General features: G+C 34.6%; 1 protein-coding gene across 2 annotated transcripts in view; it reads left to right on the forward strand.

The window, feature by feature from the left end:
* Positions 1–15,839, forward strand: part of LOC147066475 (bcl-2-related ovarian killer protein-like) — a 69,373-nt gene extending 53,534 nt beyond the window's left edge. Inside the window, exons 1-5 of one of the 2 annotated variants that reach the window (XM_085955451.1) lie at positions 7,346–7,450; positions 10,954–11,250; positions 12,290–12,594; positions 14,351–14,488; positions 15,561–15,839. In XM_085955451.1, the coding sequence (XP_085811577.1) occupies positions 10,986–11,250; positions 12,290–12,594; positions 14,351–14,488; positions 15,561–15,710 (858 nt within the window). In that variant the 5' untranslated portion in view covers positions 7,346–7,450; positions 10,954–10,985 and the 3' untranslated portion in view covers positions 15,711–15,839. Of the gene's footprint in view, positions 1–7,345; positions 7,451–10,953; positions 11,251–12,289; positions 12,595–14,350; positions 14,489–15,560 lie in introns of those variants that run through there. The other variant, XM_085955452.1, reaches the window with a different exon arrangement.
* The last annotated feature ends 5,264 nt before the right edge of the window (positions 15,840–21,103 follow it).

Genomic DNA, 21,103 nt, shown 5'->3' on the forward strand with positions numbered 1-21,103 from the left:
ATTCACGAGCCGCGAACGGTCTCCACTTGCTTTGTGCTTCATTTGGATATTTGGTGATCTGCGATTCTCTTGGAACGTATCCGTACGAAGTATCCTTAGGAACTAACTGTTCACTGATTATAAAAGAAATTGAACAAGTAAAAGTAATAAAAACTATGCGAATGGCGCACATGTTCAGTCAAGAGGTGATGTGCAACTAAAACTACTGACATTAATGATGAGAAGTGAATGAATCTCTCCGAAAACGAGTTGTGCTTTTATAGCGACATTACAAACGAAAATATATGTCAGAAGGATTGACAATAAAGTGGTTCAAGTCGTGAGTGATCGCAAATCACTTGACCGGCGCGACAAATTTTTAATTCGAGACAAACATCGAGCACAGTAAAAACAAAAGTTGCATTCCGATAATCCGGGCGAAGTTTTAAAAGTTGATTGTCAATTGTTTCGTAGGTATCGTGTGTTGTGTTAGGTATGCGATGGAGTATGGTGATTTAAAGGATTTGATTATGATGGCGGAAAATCGTGCGTTAATTAGTAGGGCGAACAAGCTTCCGATGAACAGGAGAGAGTCGCCGTTGTCATTTCGTGACTTGGTGATGACCACCGCCAATCATATAGGTCAGTGATGGCGAACCTATTGCACGCGAGATGCTATCGCATGCCACGTGAATGTTTTGAGTTTGAAGAGAAAAAATACCTATAATATAATAACATTTCATTGACAGATAACATTGTATAAAAATAGCAGGCAAATAGATAATCTTCAAGAACAAGCATTACGTTTAATGCAAAGTTTTGTAATATTGCGTTGTTAATTGATCAATTAAGCAGTTGATTAAATAAAATATGCTTACCACCTAATATAATAACGCAACGCTGCGTATGTAGTATGTTGTGTGTGAGGCGAGATTCGTTAAATAATATCTACCCACATAATAATATTAATTAAACAACCTACTTATATTATTATCCTAAAATATTTTAGAAAACGCACCAATTTCTTATCAAAACGCGTTTTCTATCCGTCAGTCCACCACCCCATACCTTTTCATGTCTCGCCGTCCATCTACCACAATTGATTATTATAATAATGTCACTAAACACTCTCTCTCTCTCTCTCTCTCTCTCTCTCTCTATATATATATATATATATATATATATATATATATAATCAATATATGCTCACCTATATATATCACATTATCACAATCATTATCCTACAAAACTATTTAAAACTGAAACCGCCACATCGGTGTAAGTGTATCAGCAGGGGAAGCCGCGCCGCGAACTTCGCCGCGAATTATGATGTAATTTTTTGCGTAAAGAACCAAAATAAGTAATACAGTAACAATCATTATTATCACTTATATCCAAAAAAAGGCTGTATCAGAAATCAGTATTCAAATTTGGTGGACCGAAATATATGGCGTAATTGAAAGAAGTGATAAACCTATAAGTATGTGTGTTATGTTCTATGAATGGTATCTAGAACTTTTTTCCCCATAAAAAAATGCTCGTAACGTCAGACAGTGGAAAAATAATATTTGAGAAATTTTGGCATGCATACGTAAAAAGGTTTGCTAGCCCTGATATAGGCACTATACGAGAAACGTAATAGGTCTACTATCAATCACTACAACATATTTTTAAAATTTTGATAAATTCAATAATATTATAATGATCATTTTTTGTCACTGTAATTTTTAACTTTCGCATAATTTAACTTTTATTTTAAGACATATAACTATTTTCCTTTCGATAGTTCGTCAAATGATTATTTTTCGTCTGCCTTTCTACAAGGCATGCTTACTTTCCACCTTGAATCGCGTAGGTCGCTTCTGCCTGCACTTTTGCCTGTTATGGTGAGGGATGGTTTCCAATCCTGGTGTGCTAATGAATTTGAATTTACTTGCGCCTGTCAATTACCTACGTGGTCGCAGCCATGATTTATTCTGGATCGGAACGGTTTCCTCATGTCAAGCCTATCAGGCACCATTAGCGAGGGGTGCAAGACTAGTCAATGCGCTCTCCAGAGATGTAGACATTTTCGATGATGTACTATGTATTTTGTATTCGAAATTTTATTTTTCTGTATACAATTGTAAATATATGTTTTGTTTTCGAAATTTTATTTTTCTGTATACAATTGTAAATATATGTTTTGTTTTCAAAATTTTATTTTTCTGTATAAAATTGTATTTAAGTATTTTATTTTATATATTCTATTCTTCTCTCTTGTGGGGGGTCATATTTGTTATAGTTAATGTAAATCTCACGTTGTGTGCGTTTTGAATTTAAATTTGTTATGTCCACAATTTTTTGTTTTCTTAAATAAATAAATATACATATTTATGGCGATGATTTCGATCATAGACAAGAAATAAAATATAAAATGCCGTTTAGAATGTTTAGAAAAATCCTGAATGTCATTAATTAAAATGAAATACCTTTTATGCCACAAATATCTGAAGTTAGATCTCGTAATAATAACGTTGACATAATAAATGTAATTTATACAATACCCTGTCGAGCACTCAAGCATAATAATTTCGGTGCTTAAAACAGTAAACTCAAACTTTTAGGTGTGTAAATAATATTCAGTAGGGAGGTAAGTACTAATATTGTTGTGATTTCGTGAAAGCTCTGTATGGTGGTGTACGAGTCTAGGTCACTATAACAAATATTTCGTTAAATTAAGAAAAATACACAGAGTTAAGAGTGTTCGTTGTCGGTGTGTGTTTGCCTTTGGAGAGTATACACAGCGCCCGAAGATGCCGAAAGGCGAAACCCGGGTCGCAAAAAACGACTCAAATACAATAGTACAAAACTTAAATCCATTAGAATTTAAATTCAAATTCTATCAATTACCTTCGGTCGACAGTATTAATATTATATTAATAGAAATTGAGAATATAAGTCAAAATTATTGTCATATAGAGTGGAGATCTTGCTCTTTGGTTCGTTGAATATTGGTCAGTAGCGTTTTGTTGATACCAGAACAATAATAACGGATTAATGGAAGCTCTTCCAATCATCACGATTGTTTTTTTTTTAATACAAGTGGGTACATAACCGACGCGACAGACTGTACAAACACGTCATTATTATCTGCATATAAACAAAAACAACACAAGTCGTGATATAAAAGACCGAGGTACCATAAGCCGTAGCTCATAAATTACATGTACGTTAATGTGAATTGTACTTGCTCGCGAAAACTGACAATGTTGACTAATTATAATAGAAAAGAAAAACGTCGAGTTTTCTCTAAATGAAAAGTGAAATTTTAAATTTGACAATTTCCAAGATAAAATTTTCCATCACGTTACGAACAAAAAAATCCTGATTACTTTAAAACAAACTCAAGAGCATTTGTCTCTACTAATGAGTTGTAGCCAGTACCTACGAGTGACGGTTTTTTCCTCTAGTAGGTCAAAACAAAATATATCTTCGATCTCGATTCTTCAAAACTATTGGCAGGTAACTTGATAAAAAAATATTAAAACATCAATTTTTAATGAAGATGGAAATTGCTATGAGTGAATTATAAAGCAACCACCAAAGCATAAAAAATACAGAACACATTGTCAAAGTGTGCAAAATAAATATATATTAAAAGCTACATATTGGATTGTAAGACTATTTTTTTTTCTTCTTTTATTTTGTTAACTGTCAATTCATGGTGGAACTGCATTGTATTATTGTTTTTATTTAATAAAGCGCAATTTTTTATAGTACTTATTCCACTTTAATTAATATATTAGGACCGGCACTGAGGCGGACGAAACCGGTCCTAATATATTAATTAAAGTGGAATGAGTACTATAAAAAATTGCGTTTTATTAAATAAAAACAATAATTGTAAGACTATTTTTTTTTTTTCGATCATGTCCGATCCTAATAGGATCATATGGACCTCCACAGAGTAGAGGTTTGTATTAACAGATTTTGTTTTTTTACGAGAAATGGATGTCAGCCACTTGCTCAACCTATTAGGTCCATACCCTGACTCACACACAAATTGAAAAACAATATGTGTACTTGCCAGACTCAGGATTCGAACCTGAGACCCACGGCGTGATAGTCCAACGCTTATGCCGCGCGGCCACAGTGGGTTCCAAGACTATATTGAGGAAATATTCTTTCGTGGAAGATATTGAAGACCACTTCATATAAAAATCTGACACCTTATCTGATAATTGAAAATATTTTAAACAGGGAACTAAAAAATAATGGGAACATAAATACTTAATGGGTGTGGAGAAACAGGCAACCGTTCTCGATTGCCGAAGAATATGGGATAAACTTAAACCCATTTTAAGAATACGCTTGTATTTCATTCTGACAACTGTTTTATGCACTGACGCTCATTTATTATTGGTGTATTTGAAATTGCAACACACACTATTGCACGTCTATAATATGTGGTTCATTTTTGTAGGACACTCACCCATTCAAATCCCTCCGTCAAAATGTAGTGGATTGGAATATAGCATATCGGAATTATATTTATTAATCTGTTCTGTCGTTGCAAGACTATTTTGAGGAAATATTCTTTCGTGGGTGATATTGAAGACTACGTTATATACAATTCTGACATAGCCTATCGATGTCCTAATGTCAATATCCCGTAAGTGACTTTTCACAGATTGTGCAGGAAGCTAAACAAACTAAATATTTAATATACCGTGTCTGAATGTTAATAGTTCACACATGTTGTAACTACATAGCATGCCAATAACCCGTAACGTAACATGTGGTAAAGCAAAGCACATAACGCCTAATATAATGATAACATCCAATAAAATGTGACATATAAAGATAAATATAAAAATTTGTTATATTACTTACTGTTTTACCTTCTAAATAATTCTAAAATGACATTTTAAAGCTGAATTCAACACACGTCATGCAACACGCTTGACAGCTTAGAGGCAAGATACGGGCTATTACAGGTTTATTTCTGCAATGTTCAGATACGGGAAATTACTAAAATGGCTTTATCATTTTTGTTAAAATACAGATATGGAAATTTCGCAGTCGATGGGCAGTATTTTTGTTGTTCATCATCAAAAAGTCATTTTCGTCATATATGTCGGGATATTGACATTAGACCATCGTTATGTGACAATTGAAAATATTTTAAATCGTTGAGTAAGTTAACAAATAATCGTCTTGAAATTGACGAACTGAAATAAAGTCTTGTTTTTCTCTCACAATATTATAATGGGTGTATACCTACTAATATATTTTTTTAAATATTATCAAGTACCTATTCAAACATCAATTCAAGACCCCAGTAAATTGGTAATCCAATCGATTACTATGTCGTCTCAGTACAATTCGTTTCATGTGTATACTGGAATCAGTCTACTAGTGTTACCATGGGCAGGTGTGTGAGTATTGTTTGCTACAATACATTTTTTAATGCTAGCAAACAATATCAATACAACTGCGAATGGCCTTTACCGTATTCATTGTACCACTGTAAAATTATTCCAGTATATAATATTATATATTATATAAGTACGTGAATGTGGCTAGGTAATTGTTTATTTAATCACTTTCATCCAGTCACGAATTTTGCCAAAACCCATCTATAAATTTTGGCATTGACTATAAATCTACTCAGAGTTTCAAGAAAATTTTGAATCAATAGAATAATTTCGCATATTCTCAAATTGAATTAAAATCAAATTTTTTCAGTAGGTACGTATAAAAAGTTATTTTATAAAGTTTCGCGATGTCGCTATTGTAAATATATGGCTATTCTCGCAGCGCTCGAAATAGAAAAGTTTACGAACCGGAACGCTCGATAATTTTCCGAAAATATTAAGTGTGTGAGTTTTTATGTTATTATCTTATATACCTAACTAATTACCATAGAAATGCAATAACAGTCTATAGCAGTGGCGAAAGGTGGAAGTAGGCTATTAAGATTCAACATAAATAGTTCTCACTAACTATGTCAGTCAAACGTATTTGTTTTCATTGAACTTAAGACTAGACTGTGTAAATAAAGTTTATTAGATTTTAAATTTATTCAATTAAACCCTACTTATTCTAGATCTAGACCATAGTAGATAATAGTAAACAAAATTTGTTTATCTATAAAATATCTAAACTTATGCCATTAAATCATGCATAATTTTGGATAATATTTATAGAAAGAAGAATATTTTTATCGATTATGGATTGGTATATTAGGTATGGTAGATTTCAATGCTGAATCTTAAAAAACTAACCAACAACATGTGTAATATGTAATATGTATTTTTAATTCAACGTACACTAATAAGTATGAATGAAAAAGTTTGCACTATTTTTGTCGGATCGCCTATAGCATACCAAAACTATTATGGTTTGGCTTAGACAGGGTTTAATTAAATTTTAAAAACTAACCAGTACCATCTGCAAATTGTATTCTTGTTCAACGAAAACAAATAAGTTACGCACTATTTATGTTGAATCTTAACAGCCTACCTCCACCCTTCCCCACTGATCTATAGACATGTAATACGCACTACTACTAAAGATTTGAGAAGGCAATGTTTTTCAGCGCCCCAGGCGAAAAAAAACGAATTTATACGAAATATGCTGTGAAAAATAGTAGATATTATAATTTTTGCTTACATTGGTGCATAAAAGCAGTACCTAAATGGTTTGTATACCACCGCGCGATATCACTCCTTTGTACTTATAAATAATGTATGTATTATATTTACGATCGTTCAATTCAAATTAGTAACATCAGACAATATCTACAGACATTGAAGAAGTCAGAAGATGAATCCTGGAATACTAAAACCAAGTCGTATGGAATTTAGTCAGAATTTATGTCATTATGATCGCAGATATACTTTGTATCAAAATTACACAACATCTTATTATTGTACCTATGTATAAATAAGTGTGTACGAGATGTCAAGTATATTAAAAAATGTAAATTCATAATTTTCGAACCGGAGCCCCATTTTTAATTTTTCCACCAGAAGGAGCGGTCTTGGGCTCCGGTGCGTTTTGGTCTATTTCGAGCGCTGTATTTTTGTTATTTTACTACGGTGGTTAAACATCAAGTTGTGAATGGGGGCCACCGAGTGCCTTAATCTGTCACTGCATTCATCCATGATAATATGTTATGTACTTAGGTATTAAACAGTACTATCTACCTGTCTTGTAGAGAAAACATTGTTATCTTTGTGCAAGGTCGTGTAATAATAGACAATATCAAATAATATTAATGTTCTGGGGCTATTTATATAACTATTCATAATAACTAAGATGCTTCAAAATTATACCCACCTTTGCTAGACTTTGTTAAAAATGTTTCCATGAGCTACACACTTGTATTCCTGCGTTGTCAGTGATAACATCATTTTCTGTAAACTATCAGTCATCGGTTATCATTTAGTGGACTTTACATTTTTTAAATAGTACGTTTACGATTGTAAGTATGTTTTCAAATTCATTTATTTACATTCGTTAAAATTTCAAATTACAGGTTTAATGCTTACGTATATAACATCACATGAAACGGTAACACAATGAAAACAGTGAACATAAACTAATATTTACCATATACCATTTTTACACGAGTGTCTAATGACAAAAATCGACAAATCACACTTAGGTATCGTCGAAATCTAACAAAAAAATCGTACGTACCTACATCTTCTATCTGCAATTTCACATAATATTGATCTAAAACTTCTAAAACGCGTCCAAATCGTACCATTTTTTTAACCCATTAATGCCGTCCTATTTAATTTTTCATATAAGTATTATTAGCTATTGCAACGGGGTTTTAAACGTTTACAACCAATATTAAAATGTAGTCGGTTTTTGTGATTAGACACCACAGAACAGATTAAAAAATACACTTCGTTTTAACGCAGGGCTTTGAACGTGTGAGTGTCCTACGAAAATGAACCACACATTATAGTCGTGGAATAGTGTGTCTTGCAACCTTCAAATACAGCAATATTGAATGAGCGTCAGTGTATAAACCGAGAGCAGTTGTCAGAATGAAGGACAAGCATATTCTTGAGACGTGTTTAAGTTTATCCCATAATATTCCACACTCGAGATCGGTTGCCTGTTACTCCACACCCGTTAGGTATTTCAGTTCCCTGTTAAACACCTTAAATCGTGTGATAAAAATAATATATCGTCACTGTTCTGGCAGAAGACACTAATTCGAAAAAATGACATATTGCGTTAGTTATACCAAAATGTTCCTTATTTCAAACTTTACCGTCTGGAAACCTCCTTAATAAATAAACAGTCTTTATTTTAAAGTCATCCTTTTTACGATTACTTAATAAACGCACATGATATACCATTTCAAACATTTTAACAACTTCAAAGTCAAATTTCTCAAAACTAGTATTCTCCAGTTAGTGTGTTCTGCCAGAACAGAGACGATATATAAAATTATATATATAAAGTAGGTAGCTACCTACCTACCTACAAGGAATCACACCAAGTGAGCTAAATATACCCTTATGAAACAACGTCCACCTAAACGCACTCACTCAAGTGGAATATATCGATAATCGAAGCAAATTGTTGAGCACATAAAATTGATTGCCCTTCCAATGGGCACCACTGATAGTTCTGAGAACAAAATTATTTTATAATAACCGATGGGTACTTCAGATTTCTAAGATAGTAATTAATAAGGACGTCAAAAACATTATCAATATGATACAGCAACAATTCTTTTTTGTCAATATTACATCAAAATGATACTTTTTTCCCTTGTTGGATTTTTTTAAATGGCGATTGGCGATTACCAAGCATTTGAATTATTTTGAGGTGGAGCACATAGATGAAAAGTAGACAGTATTTTTTTTAATATTCTCTGTTGGTCATTCATCAATGTTTATATTCATACCGTATGAATACCTATATACATTTTGTATTATATCATGATTATATGATATTAGATATTATTATTGATATTATTGATATTAGAAGATATGATGCTGAGCTCTACGGGCTGTACGAAAATTGCAGCGCAGTTCAATCAATTAAGATTGGGAGACTGCGATGGCTAGGTCATGTGCAACGTATGAATGACAATGAACCGGCAAAGAGAGTGATGTCCAGCAATCCAATAGGACGTAGAAGAAGAGGGAGGCCAAAGATTCGCTGGTTAGATGGAGCTGCCAGTGACTGCCGTATTCTGGGGGTACCAAATTGGAAAGCGGCCACACTGGATAGGGACAGGTAGAGGGAGCTGTTGGAGGAGGTCAGGACCCACACCGGGTTGTCGCGCCCCTGATGATAATGATGATCATGATTAAAGTTTTCTAAAATAGAAGTAGGTACCTACTGCATTTCGCCAATGACGTCCCGTGGGCGTAGGCAGATTGAGCATCGCTTGGGGGCGGCAGTTACTCGAAGGGCGAGGAGAATCATTATGTATATATCGTCGGTGTTTTGTAAAAAGGGCGAATCAACCAAAATGCTACTTTACAGGAGGAGGATTTTTAACTTTTGACATTTATTTGTTTTTTACCTGTAGATGATTATAAATATCTAACAAGTTTATAATAAAGCTTAGAAAAATACTGTCATTATAATAGGTATTATTATATAATATTTTAAAAGACCTATTATGTCACATTTGCTTTTTATTTCGTAATTTTAATTAATTTAATTTTAGTCAATTATCGTTTTTAAGTACTTTCCTGTGGAGATAAAAATTCGCCGTTTTTACACAACAAAGCTAGTGGGGTACATATTGTATTTTCATTAAAAACTCGATTTCGCCAAAATGGTTGATTCGCCCTTTTTACAAAACACCGACGATATTATATTAATAGGTACCTTAACTTAATAATAACAGAAATGTCTTTCCATTAAAAAATCAGCTCAGTGGTTGGAAACAAAATGTTTTTAATTAACTTAAAAGGTTTAACAGGACTGTAATTTTTTTGCCGGATTCGCGATGTCTACTTGACGTCCGTTGTGTTTGGACGTCACGTCCTTGATGACCAGCAGTCACACGTGCAGATTTGCGAATTATATTTGAATTATAAGTAGGTAAATTCAAGTAGGTACCTAATTAATTTATCCAAATATTCTTGCCAGTCATTCACGAGTTTTGAATGTTGCCAGGTGTATTTTTAAATGTATCTGAAACCGTGGACTCGCAATATTGTCTATTGAAGTAGGATAGCATTTAAATTAGATTTAGTGGTATATATTTTGTTATTAATGTATCCATACAACACATTTCTTAGATATTGGAGCCATGAAAGGATGATAAAATATACTGTATAAAAAATAGGCGGTATTTTGGCGCTGCCTAGGGGCGACATTTTGTTTAGGGACATCACTGCATTTCGCTATCGATGATTTTTATTTCAGAATCATCAACTCTAGTTATCATGTATATATTTACCAACATGTGCGGAGTTCTCAATATCAATCTAGATCAGCGCATCTATTATATACACAATACTGCTATCGGCAGCTATCGAGGGTAGTTTTTCATATGTTTGTATCGAAGTTTTATAATTGTTACAATAAGTTAGCCGTCTAAACAGTCAAAACTGTCTATCTCTAAACTGTATATGTCTAAAAATAGTATTTTACTTGCGGCCCGCCGTTTCATCCAAAAAGTTTTCCCAGGCCTGCTCTAGATACCTACTTATAAATAAATATTAAATTTGATTTTCTCAGTTGATGTTGCAAAGTGAGATTTTCTTTACTGTTATTTCTTAATTATTGGATATTGGAAGGATAGGATCAAAAAATGGTGTTTCATTTTCATTGTATGTTTTCCACAACCTATTAATAATACTTAAACCGATACCCGTTTCGTATGTTATGACATTTTGAATTGTGCAACTAAGTCAAATTCCACACCAAGGAAATCAAACCATGATCGTATTAATTATTACTGTCAATCATTTGATTATTATTTATTTTTCTTTCTAGATATTAACCGCTACGACATTATATAAAACAAAATGTCAGCATCCACCGATGGGGTTGCAACTCAAGACCCACCAGAGCCGTCCCGTCTCAGTGTGCCCACCGGTGCACGAAGATTCAGCGCCCTCTGCGTGTCCGGAACACACACCAGCTCTGGATCTCACAGCCTTGGAATTCCAGGAGCCGGCACAAGGCGACTGAGTGCCCTCGTGCCAGAAGCAGTCGCCCGGAGACTCTCCACGGTGTCCACGAGTCTAGGACTGGCTAGGCCCTCACCTCCAGACTGCCTCATAGAACAAGGTGATTGGTATGTTTTGATGAACTCTTCTAGTCTTAATACTAGTCATGATAGTTTAATACACATTATTCATTTCAACTGATTACATAATATGGCTATTTCAATAGTGGTGCAGTGTTTATAAATATTTGCCTGCTCCTACGAGTTCACAATATTTTCATAGCAAACAATGGTCGAACAGAACATCGTGGGCAGGCACTCACTAACTGTTCCATGTAATTATTTAGTATTTTTGTCTTAATATTATTAATTTAATATAGAATATAGGTACTAAAATCGATAGCCAACAATGTAACGCAATTCGATAAGAGTTTCATGTAACAACTACTAGTTAAAATCGTCATAATTTAATAAGATGCCCGTAGCTTAATTGGAAATGCATACTGGCGCGAATCTAGCAGATACAGGTTACAGATATAGATACAAGTCCCGTCGGGTGTCGAATTTGTATCTACAAAATGATTTTTTCTAGTGATGTTTTCAAATTATGTATATTCAATATTTTAAAACATCACACCATCACACAATATACTGCAAATTGAAAGAACATTATTTTTAATATTTCCCGATTCCACATTGCAAAGAAAATTCCTGCAATAAGTCAGCTGCTCAATTTAATAAAAATAAGACATTGAATGAAACGAAAAAAGCATATTTTAAGAAAATATGGTTCGCACCGAAAATTTCCCCTAATATGCGTAATTAATGCTTAGGCCCAGATGCAGACACACCAAATTACGTTAAAAATGTACATAAACCTAACTATTTGCAATGTCACAATCAGGCGCGCAAGGACGAGTGACGTCCACACGGTATAAATAAATAGGCCCCACGATAACTACATGTGAATGCAACAGGTCGCATCGACTCGTAGATGAGGAAGCAACCAGAGGTTATAAATATAGAATCAAAGAGCAGAGTATCTGGGCATGAGGAATGTATCCAGTGTTATTATAAATTAATACATTACTATTCAATTGCAGTGCATTTACTACTGTGTCATTGTGCTAATTGTAATAAGTCGATACATTTATTTTTCAGGTAAAGCATTATGCGCGCTGTACATGCGCAGCCGAATGCGATCGGGACCAGGAGCTGCTCCCAGGTCAGCCACCAGCAGCCACCTGGTATCGCCGTGGGCTGGCGCGCGCCTCGTCTTTCCCCGTCTGTCCCAGTTAGGTCGCCACTTGGAACGGGCCAGGCCAAGGCTTTATGCTGCTGTCGGTAGACATGCTGCCCCGTCGACTGTATCTTCGCCTGCCACACCAGCTGCCTCCCCTGACCCTGCTGATATTGTGTATGGAATCGGCGTAGAGCTGTTCAAGAGTGACATCACGTGGGGAAAAGTAAGTACCTACATATAATGTATTCATCATCAAAATCAGCCGGGGTCATTCCACTGCTGGATGAAGGCCTGACGTAGCTCTTTCCACTTCTCGTTCTCTAGTTATTCGCTGTCACGTACATCCACCGAACTTTATGAGGTTCATCTATCCACCAGGTTTTAGGGCGTCACTGTGGTCGCCTAGTGCCCCTTGGATACCTTTGAATGACGGAATTTGTCCACTCGCCGAGCGACGTACGCACAAATAAATTAGTAGGTACCTACTATAGATTTTTAAAACGTCATAACAGCCATTTTTTTCTGATTCCCACCAAAATTGACATTAATTTGTGTTCAGTATTGTTTGGCAAATCACCATGGAAAGATACACATTTGTACAGCGCACACATACAAATTGTTATCTTTCTAATTGAAATCTTCATAAAGATTACTATGAACTTAAATCGAATGATCGTTTGGTGTGTCGAAATTTTGCTAATTTGCAAAAAGTTTGCTTAAAGAAAGAGTTTTAGAAAATAAAAAGAATCTTGAATTGCTCTGCTATAGTAGCTCAGACTAATTGGTGCCACTATACGCACGGTCCGGAGTATCACTATATTATACGAAGTGAGTAAATTTGCGGCCAACCGAAAAATAAAAACAATTATTTACCATAAAAAGTGTGTTATATTATAGATCACATTAAAAATTTATACCTACAACTAATATCATCATATAGTTTTTTTTTACTATTCAAGAGAATTTGTGATGTGTGTTTAAATCACTTATCTGGTCGATTCGCCACGCCAGGCCCTTCCTGAGTCCGGGCCTCCAGGCTAGAGCCATGTCAGCCCCCCCCCCCTTTGTGGGGGCCATGTATATAGCACCAAAATACTGTCATGTCATTTCACTCTATTCAATTTATTTATTTTTTAACATATTATGGACATTACAAATTATACGTTTAAGACGTTCACAACATGACATGAAACATTATTATAAAGAAGAAAGAAAAAGAAAAGTAATAAAAGGGATAAAAATGAAAATATTAAAAGAGAACATAATAATATAAACATACAAAAGTAGTGAAAATATAATTATACATCCATAGAAGCTCAAAGAAGTACCTACACCGAGTTTGCTAAGGAGACCCAATTTTAAGAATTCATAAAACAGCGTTCACCTAAACTCACCTCACGCAAGTGGAATCTATCAATACCCGAAGCAATTTGGATGAACATAGTTATCGCCCTCCCAATCGGCATTACCAGTGGCAGGTTGGTTCTGCACCTTGGTAGAATAAACAACCGATGCTCCCTATTTTTCTATAGGGACACACAGCGTCGCTGTAGGATTGGTTTCCCGAATAGACCAAATGTTCAGGAGACGAAAAACAAATTTCATAATCCTATATTTAAATACATGGAGATATTTAAATTGTTATTTTTACAGCATTTGAATGATGTATTCATTACCATTACAAAGTAATTTAAAGAAAGGGATGGTTCTCGTCCAATTAGTACAAAAAACATTCTGCATTAAGAGGTCGATTTCGACAAAAACGGATATTCGGTAAACCAATCCTTTAGCGACGACAAGTCAACACTGCCCAGAATGCACTACGTACACAAAGACTCCGCAAGATCACTGATTTCGTCTGAACGTTAGCTTGCTCCAGATAGAAGAACAATGATGTCACAAAGTTCAACAATAGCGATCCCATCACAAGGAAAAGTGTAAATCAAAAATTGCTTTAAAACGGTTCCCTTTGTTGCTAGGTGGTTTCCCTGATGGCAGTATGTGGGGCCCTTGCGAGTGAGTCGCGAGCGAATGCAGACCTGGCAGGACTCCTTGACGCAGCTGCGGCGGCGATGCGGGGACCACTGCAGCCCTGGCTAGCAGAACGCGGTGGATGGGTATTTTGTGATTTTTTACAACGTTTTTATTACGTCGTATTCTTACTTGTCCGGTGGCTGTTTATCCGGTACAAATCTTGCAATCGATTTTTAACCAACTTCCCGACTAGCTAGACATTAACAGAAGAAACTTTTAGAATATATTAGAACACGATGCCAATGCATTTTTTTAATACTTTTAGCCAACTTTAAGTAGAATTGAATTCATTTTCAGTTAATTCTGTTTTGTATGAAAAATTATTTCGTAAGAAATCCGTAATCCAATCCACTATTATTGGTTGCTAGTGGTCTGGGGTCCTAGCAACTAAATTATTAATATATACGTGCGTTACTATGGTAATCAATATGACATGTCAAAATGACATTTCAGTAATATTTCTATCAAGTACAAATTTATTTGATCGTTTAAGCTAGTCAAGTCAAGTTTATATGATTCAACAGAAAATTTAAAAACGTTGTATATAAAAAGTTCTTTTTATCTTGTAATTAGTTTTCAGTTTATCTTTCATTTAGAATCACTATTTACTGTTGACATCTATTGTTTTCTAGTTTGCTCTACTCTGACACCACTCCAGTTTTTTTGACCACATAACTCGCAAGGGGAATGGGAACCTGGAAAAAACTCGTTGTATTTCGTTAGGTTAAAGGTCGGAGAGAAAATGAATAATTCTCTCCGGATTGACAAATAAAATTAAGAGTAGATAGTATCATTGGTTTTCAACTAACTAAATTTATAACTACTTGAGTATGCGATCGGTCTCTACGACTCGTAGGTGAGCACCCGTAGTTATAACTGTAGGCCAGATTTTTATACTTAGACTCAGAATGTAGAGTGTCTGGGTATGGGGTATGAACCCGGAAAAGTGCAGGTAGTTTACCAGGTATATGCAAAAATCATTGGCACCAGTTAGATTTTGTTAATCTCACTCCCTGTAGCCACCTTTAAAAATCAATAATAAATTATATTATGAATATTTTTCCGAAATGGACCCCACCTATTTTTCTGTGTGCGCGCCTGGTTATTTTTGGTTTATAAAAATGATAATTAAAATGTAATTTTCTTTTTTTTCAGTATGGCCTCCTGGAACACTGTCAACCTCTTGCACACTACGCAGCATCAAAACAGGGAGATCAACCAGCGATTCGAACTGCAGGAGGTCTTCTAGTGATCATCTTTCTGATTCTCTTAATGTGGCTAATACTGAAAGATCTCTTCCATTAAAATAGTTGATTAGAAAAGGAAAAATGTGTGACAGCTAGTTCCGAGGTGGTAACCCTATCACCAGTCGAACATAAGTAGCAAAACATTACCTATCAGTGTTGTAGTGCTCAATAAAATAATGTCGGCTCACTGGTATTTAAAACCCTACTTCCTCTCCTACCCAAAAGCATGTTCTTCAATATTTCAATGTTTATGTACCTACCTACCGAATAAACCTAAATACCACCGGTCTCCGTAAAAAAGACAATAGGTACATTTTCTCATTACACTGACAAATCGTCCTCATTTTATTGGGTATATTTTTCGATTTTAAAAAGAACAACTATCTACATACCTACATCATTTTCAAAATTAGCTTGATTTAAAATACAATTATCGTATTATGTACATATAGCGTAATATTCTTGAGAACTGTTTGAAGAAGTGACGGAGAATCGCCCCGGCGCGCTTCGGACCACTACACCAGTGCTTTTCAAACTTTTTCATACCACGGCCCCCAAAATCAGAAAAAAAATCCAAGGCTCCTCCCCTTTCCAAAAATTTTAGTATTTAGTGACCAACAGTACTTTATTTACCATTAATTATTATTATAGGTACATTTTTATTAAAAAAATTAAAACGATTTAATGAGAGGATGTGATTGCATATTTTTACATAATACATCAATATCCAGTACAATGTTTGAAATGCTAATTTGCAGGGTTTGCTCCAAAGTCTCCGTTGAAAAACACGCCTGTGTATATTTTTTTATTACCAGTAATGATTAAAATGCTCTTTCGCAGCTATGTTGTCGCAAAAGGAATTATGATTAACAGTACTGCTTTTTCGATTGACGGTATTCTTGCTGCCGCCTTATTTCATTAAATTCGACTTCAAGGGAATTATCTGATCTAATATCAATCGATTCTTCTTGAGCTGCTGACGTTATACTATAATCATATTTTAAGGATTTAGCAAATGGTTGTTCTCATCCAATTGTACTTCGATCTTCATCTAAGTTTGGGAAATGTTATCGTCCACTGATCACGTTTTTATCTCGCGGCTCATTGGCAGGAGCTCTACTGCCCCGTCGGGGGCCGCGCCCCCCAGTTTGAGAAGTATTGCACCACACCGTAAGCATTCTGCTCGACGATACCAGTCCAATACTCCGCTCCACCCTTTTCATCACTTTTCATTAAACTTCATAGGTACTTACCTATCTGTTTTCAGTTTGAGTCAGATTTTAGACTCGACATTCTATGACTATGGTCATATCGCGCTTAGCTGATAATATTTATCGCGGTTTTAACGTGATCCACCGAGGAAAATACCACCTACTCCAAAACGAATAGTATTTCTCGTCAATGTCGAAGGCATTAACTTGTTATCTACATTACGTTGTATTCTGCTAATGAACGACAAAATTCCGCGAATTAGGCATAATACAAAATATTATTATATTTATACCTATGCAGTGATGTCATAATCAAGGCCCCCACACTTGGGAAGCTAACAGGGCTCTAGCCTGGGGCCCGGAATGTCGGGTCGACCAGTTAAGTGAGATAAACACACCACACATTCAATTATTATTTTTCTATTTCAAAATAAGGTAGAATTTTAAATTATAATTATTTTTAGTGTGTTTCCTGGCTAATAAATATTACTATTTATCCAATATGGCGAATGGTCGCATGTTACTTAGCTATCACAAAAAGGGGTCGCGACAGTGCTTCATGATAATATGATACCGAGACGTGCCGATAATCTAAGTGGGTTTATTTAAAAATATCAAAAATACACGGAATACTTTATTATATATTTAACAGGGAACCCTGGAGTTCCGCAAGATACCATTTGGGGAACACTACTATAGATCATTACACTGCCCTTAACCCTAGCAATATGTTGGGGCGGGGGTAGGCCGCCAAACATCGTGGCCTGGTAGCCCGCTTCAGGATGTGGGGACCGTGGTCATAATATCTAAAGTGTAAATGCTTTAGCACATTTCTTCAGTAGGTACGTTGTAATAATATTTAAGTATCTAGGTAGGTATTTTACATTCTTTCAACTAGAATACAAATTTAATAATGAATGATGTAGGTACCTTTTTATATACTAGATCATAGCCAGTTTTTAGTATACAAGCCACTTCACAGTTTGTGTACTATAACTAGTTTTTCCTGCTTCATATGTGTGAAACAGTTAACGGACGGAGTTATACGGACTTAATTTTGATTGAGGATTGATCATTATTTTACACGGTTATTGTATTATTATTATTATTATTAAATTATATGACATAAAATATAATTAGATACTACCTACTATACCTACTAGGTACCTAAAAAACTACTTAAGGACGATTGGTGCTCAAAATGTATTAAATTTAAAAAAAATATATACCTATGACTGCATAAAAAATAATTGTTGTAGGTACATTATTGTGATGTAACTAAGCCACCCATTGATATAATATGAAGACACCACATACAAATAAGCATCTACGTACCTACCGTCTCCTTATAGGTAGGTACTCAACTTATTTTATTTTCTCTATCTGTACTCATAAGCAAAATATAAACATATCTGAAGGTTCAAATAGACTATATGACGATCGGGCACATATATGCTAAAATACACTCTATGACGATCGGTCATATTATATATGTCGAAAAACCCGTTTCTTATGTTGGCGTCCTGTGTCACAGGGTGTCACAGAGTGTAAATACGATGTCATAGCTCTCATACAATATGTATGTATAATATGTCGGAATGGCATAGATTTGATCGTAGACACTAAAACGCTCTTAGCATATATGTGCCCGATCGTCATATAGTCTATTTGAACCTTCGATTTAGTGTATATGATCAAATCTATGCCATTCTGACATATTATACACACATATTGTATGACAGTTATGACATCGTATTTACACTCTGTGACACCCTGTGACACAGGACCCCAACATAAGAAACGGGTTTTTCGGCATTTATATGACCGATCGTCATAGAGTCTATTTGAGCCACAATAGTCCACATAATTTTTATTTTTACCTTATATTCTGTAAAAACAATTAAATTAATAATCACACAAAATAGCCAATAAAAGAAAATAAATGTATGTTTGTGATTGGAATAGAACAATATTTTTACGAAGCAAGTAGTAGGTAATGTTGAAAAATGTAATTTTTGTGATATTTATTAATAAAATTAGTGTAGAAATTAAAGTATTATTATCAATATTATTTTATAATAAATTATTAAGATTATTCACATGCTAATAATTTAAGATGACAAATATAAATAAATGAACAAAACCTTAATGTGTGTCATTATTTATTATTTCCTAGTGCAGGGATAGTGAACCTATGGACACGCGTGTCGCTAAGTGATTCGCGGACCATTTTGTAACAGGCGGGCAATGCTCAAAGTTTGTATGCAAAAGTTAAATATGTAGTTTTTTAAAGCCTACTTTATTTAATATCTACTAGATTAAGAAAAGTGGAGTGGAGTAGAGGCTTTGTATAAACAGGTTTTTGTTTTACGAGAAGTGAATGTTAGCCACATGCTCAACCCATTAGGTCCATAGTCTGACTTCAAACACAGATTACAAAACAATATAACGTGTATTTTCCAGATTTAGGATTCGAACCGGTGACCCACTACTCTATAAGCTGACGTGTTAGCCGCTCGGCCATCGTGGGCATATATAGAAAATATTTTTTCATCTGATTATATAGCTTGTTCTATCGGCATTCGAACAAATGATACGACGGTGAAAACGTTCTAAGCAGACATGTTCACATTCGTTCATCGCGAGCGCATATAAAGTAGGTATTCGAAAACTATATAATTTATCTAACATCACGCAAGCATAATAAATTGTAACGAACACCAAATAAAATTGCGACTTCTGTGATGATGACTTCTTTTAAGTTGGTACAATGGTACCTACGAAGTAAGTATGTTTAATATCTAATAATTATATATTTAGAAATAAGTCATGGGTGGCCAACCTTTTCAGCAACTTGGCCAGATTCTAAAAATGAGATTTCCTACCGGGCCGCACAACCGATTTTTTTTATTATACAAAACAAAAAAGAAATATATATTAATAAAATAAAACAAAAATGAGGATCAAACATATTTATTAGATTATAACTTTTTTTAATAATAAAAAATAAGCTAAATAATAAATTTTAGTGAGAAGTTTGATTTTGTGTGGCAGAATTAAGTGCATCAATATCGATATCGAGTGAGGTCGTTCCTACACGCAAACAGTTTTCCAAATGCACATCAGTGATTCGTGTTCTCACTCGGGATTTGATATGCTTCATCCGACTAAAAAGCTGTTCACACGTGTAAATGTTTCCAATTAATAGGGAAGTCATCATTAGAGCATGTTTGTAAAATGCAGGATATTTCTCCTTGCCCAAAGATGTTTTGAAAAACTCTTCCAAACCAACCTGATAGAATTTCTCCTTTAACTGTTCATCGCAACATATTTCGCAATATTCCATTTGTAAATTTCCCGGTAATAAATTCACGTCTACGGAGAATGGCGTTGCAAATGCAGCAAAAAGCACACGGTGCTTTTTAAAATCTTGAGCCAATATCGAATCTCAATTTGCGAAATTACCACAACTGGTGGCAGCATTTGATATTATTTTTATTTTCTCACTGCTCCACGGGCCACAAGTTGACACCCAGTGAGCCGCATGTGGCCCGCGGGCTGCGGTTTGGCCACCCATGATCTAAATACATATCTAACTAAAAAAAAATCAAAAACCATATTAGGGGGATTTGAAACTAGGCGCTTGTACGAATATTTACTTTTTATCAAATGTACGTGATTTATAAAGGAAATGGGATGAAATTTTGTGGCACACTTTCTAATCATCCTCACCATACTGGTTGGGAAGCTTTGGATGTGAACTAATGCAGGCGCTCCATTGACTATCAACGGCGAACGGACGAGATCGTCACGAGTACCCAACCGCCTAATTTTGACCATTATAATACTTAAACATATCATAATGTCTTCCAATAATTCCAAACTATTATATTATTTGGATGTAGATGAACATAAAATAATATAAGAGTAAAGACAAACAAATTTTGGTTTATTTTTTAAGAATATTATAAATTCAAATAAAAATTAGTTGCTAAATCTCTTATTTTAGAATATTTTAATAAACACAGCAATAAAAAATATGATATATTTTATTAATGTATTTATGTGCTCAATTTTAAATCGTCTAACTAAAAAATGAAATAGTGGTATAGAATTACAGCCCTATCTTTTTTAGATGATCTGTTCTTGCAGTGCTTTTAAATAACTTCTACTCGCATACGCGTTTGACAGCATACCGTTTAATGTTGCCATTTCACTGTTACCTACTTTATTGACGTTA

This window comes from Rhyacophila brunnea, unplaced genomic scaffold (assembly GCF_057557595.1).
Source record: "Rhyacophila brunnea isolate RB1 unplaced genomic scaffold, BYU_Rbru_1.0 scaffold_5, whole genome shotgun sequence".
Taxonomy (NCBI): Eukaryota; Metazoa; Arthropoda; class Insecta; order Trichoptera; family Rhyacophilidae; genus Rhyacophila; species Rhyacophila brunnea.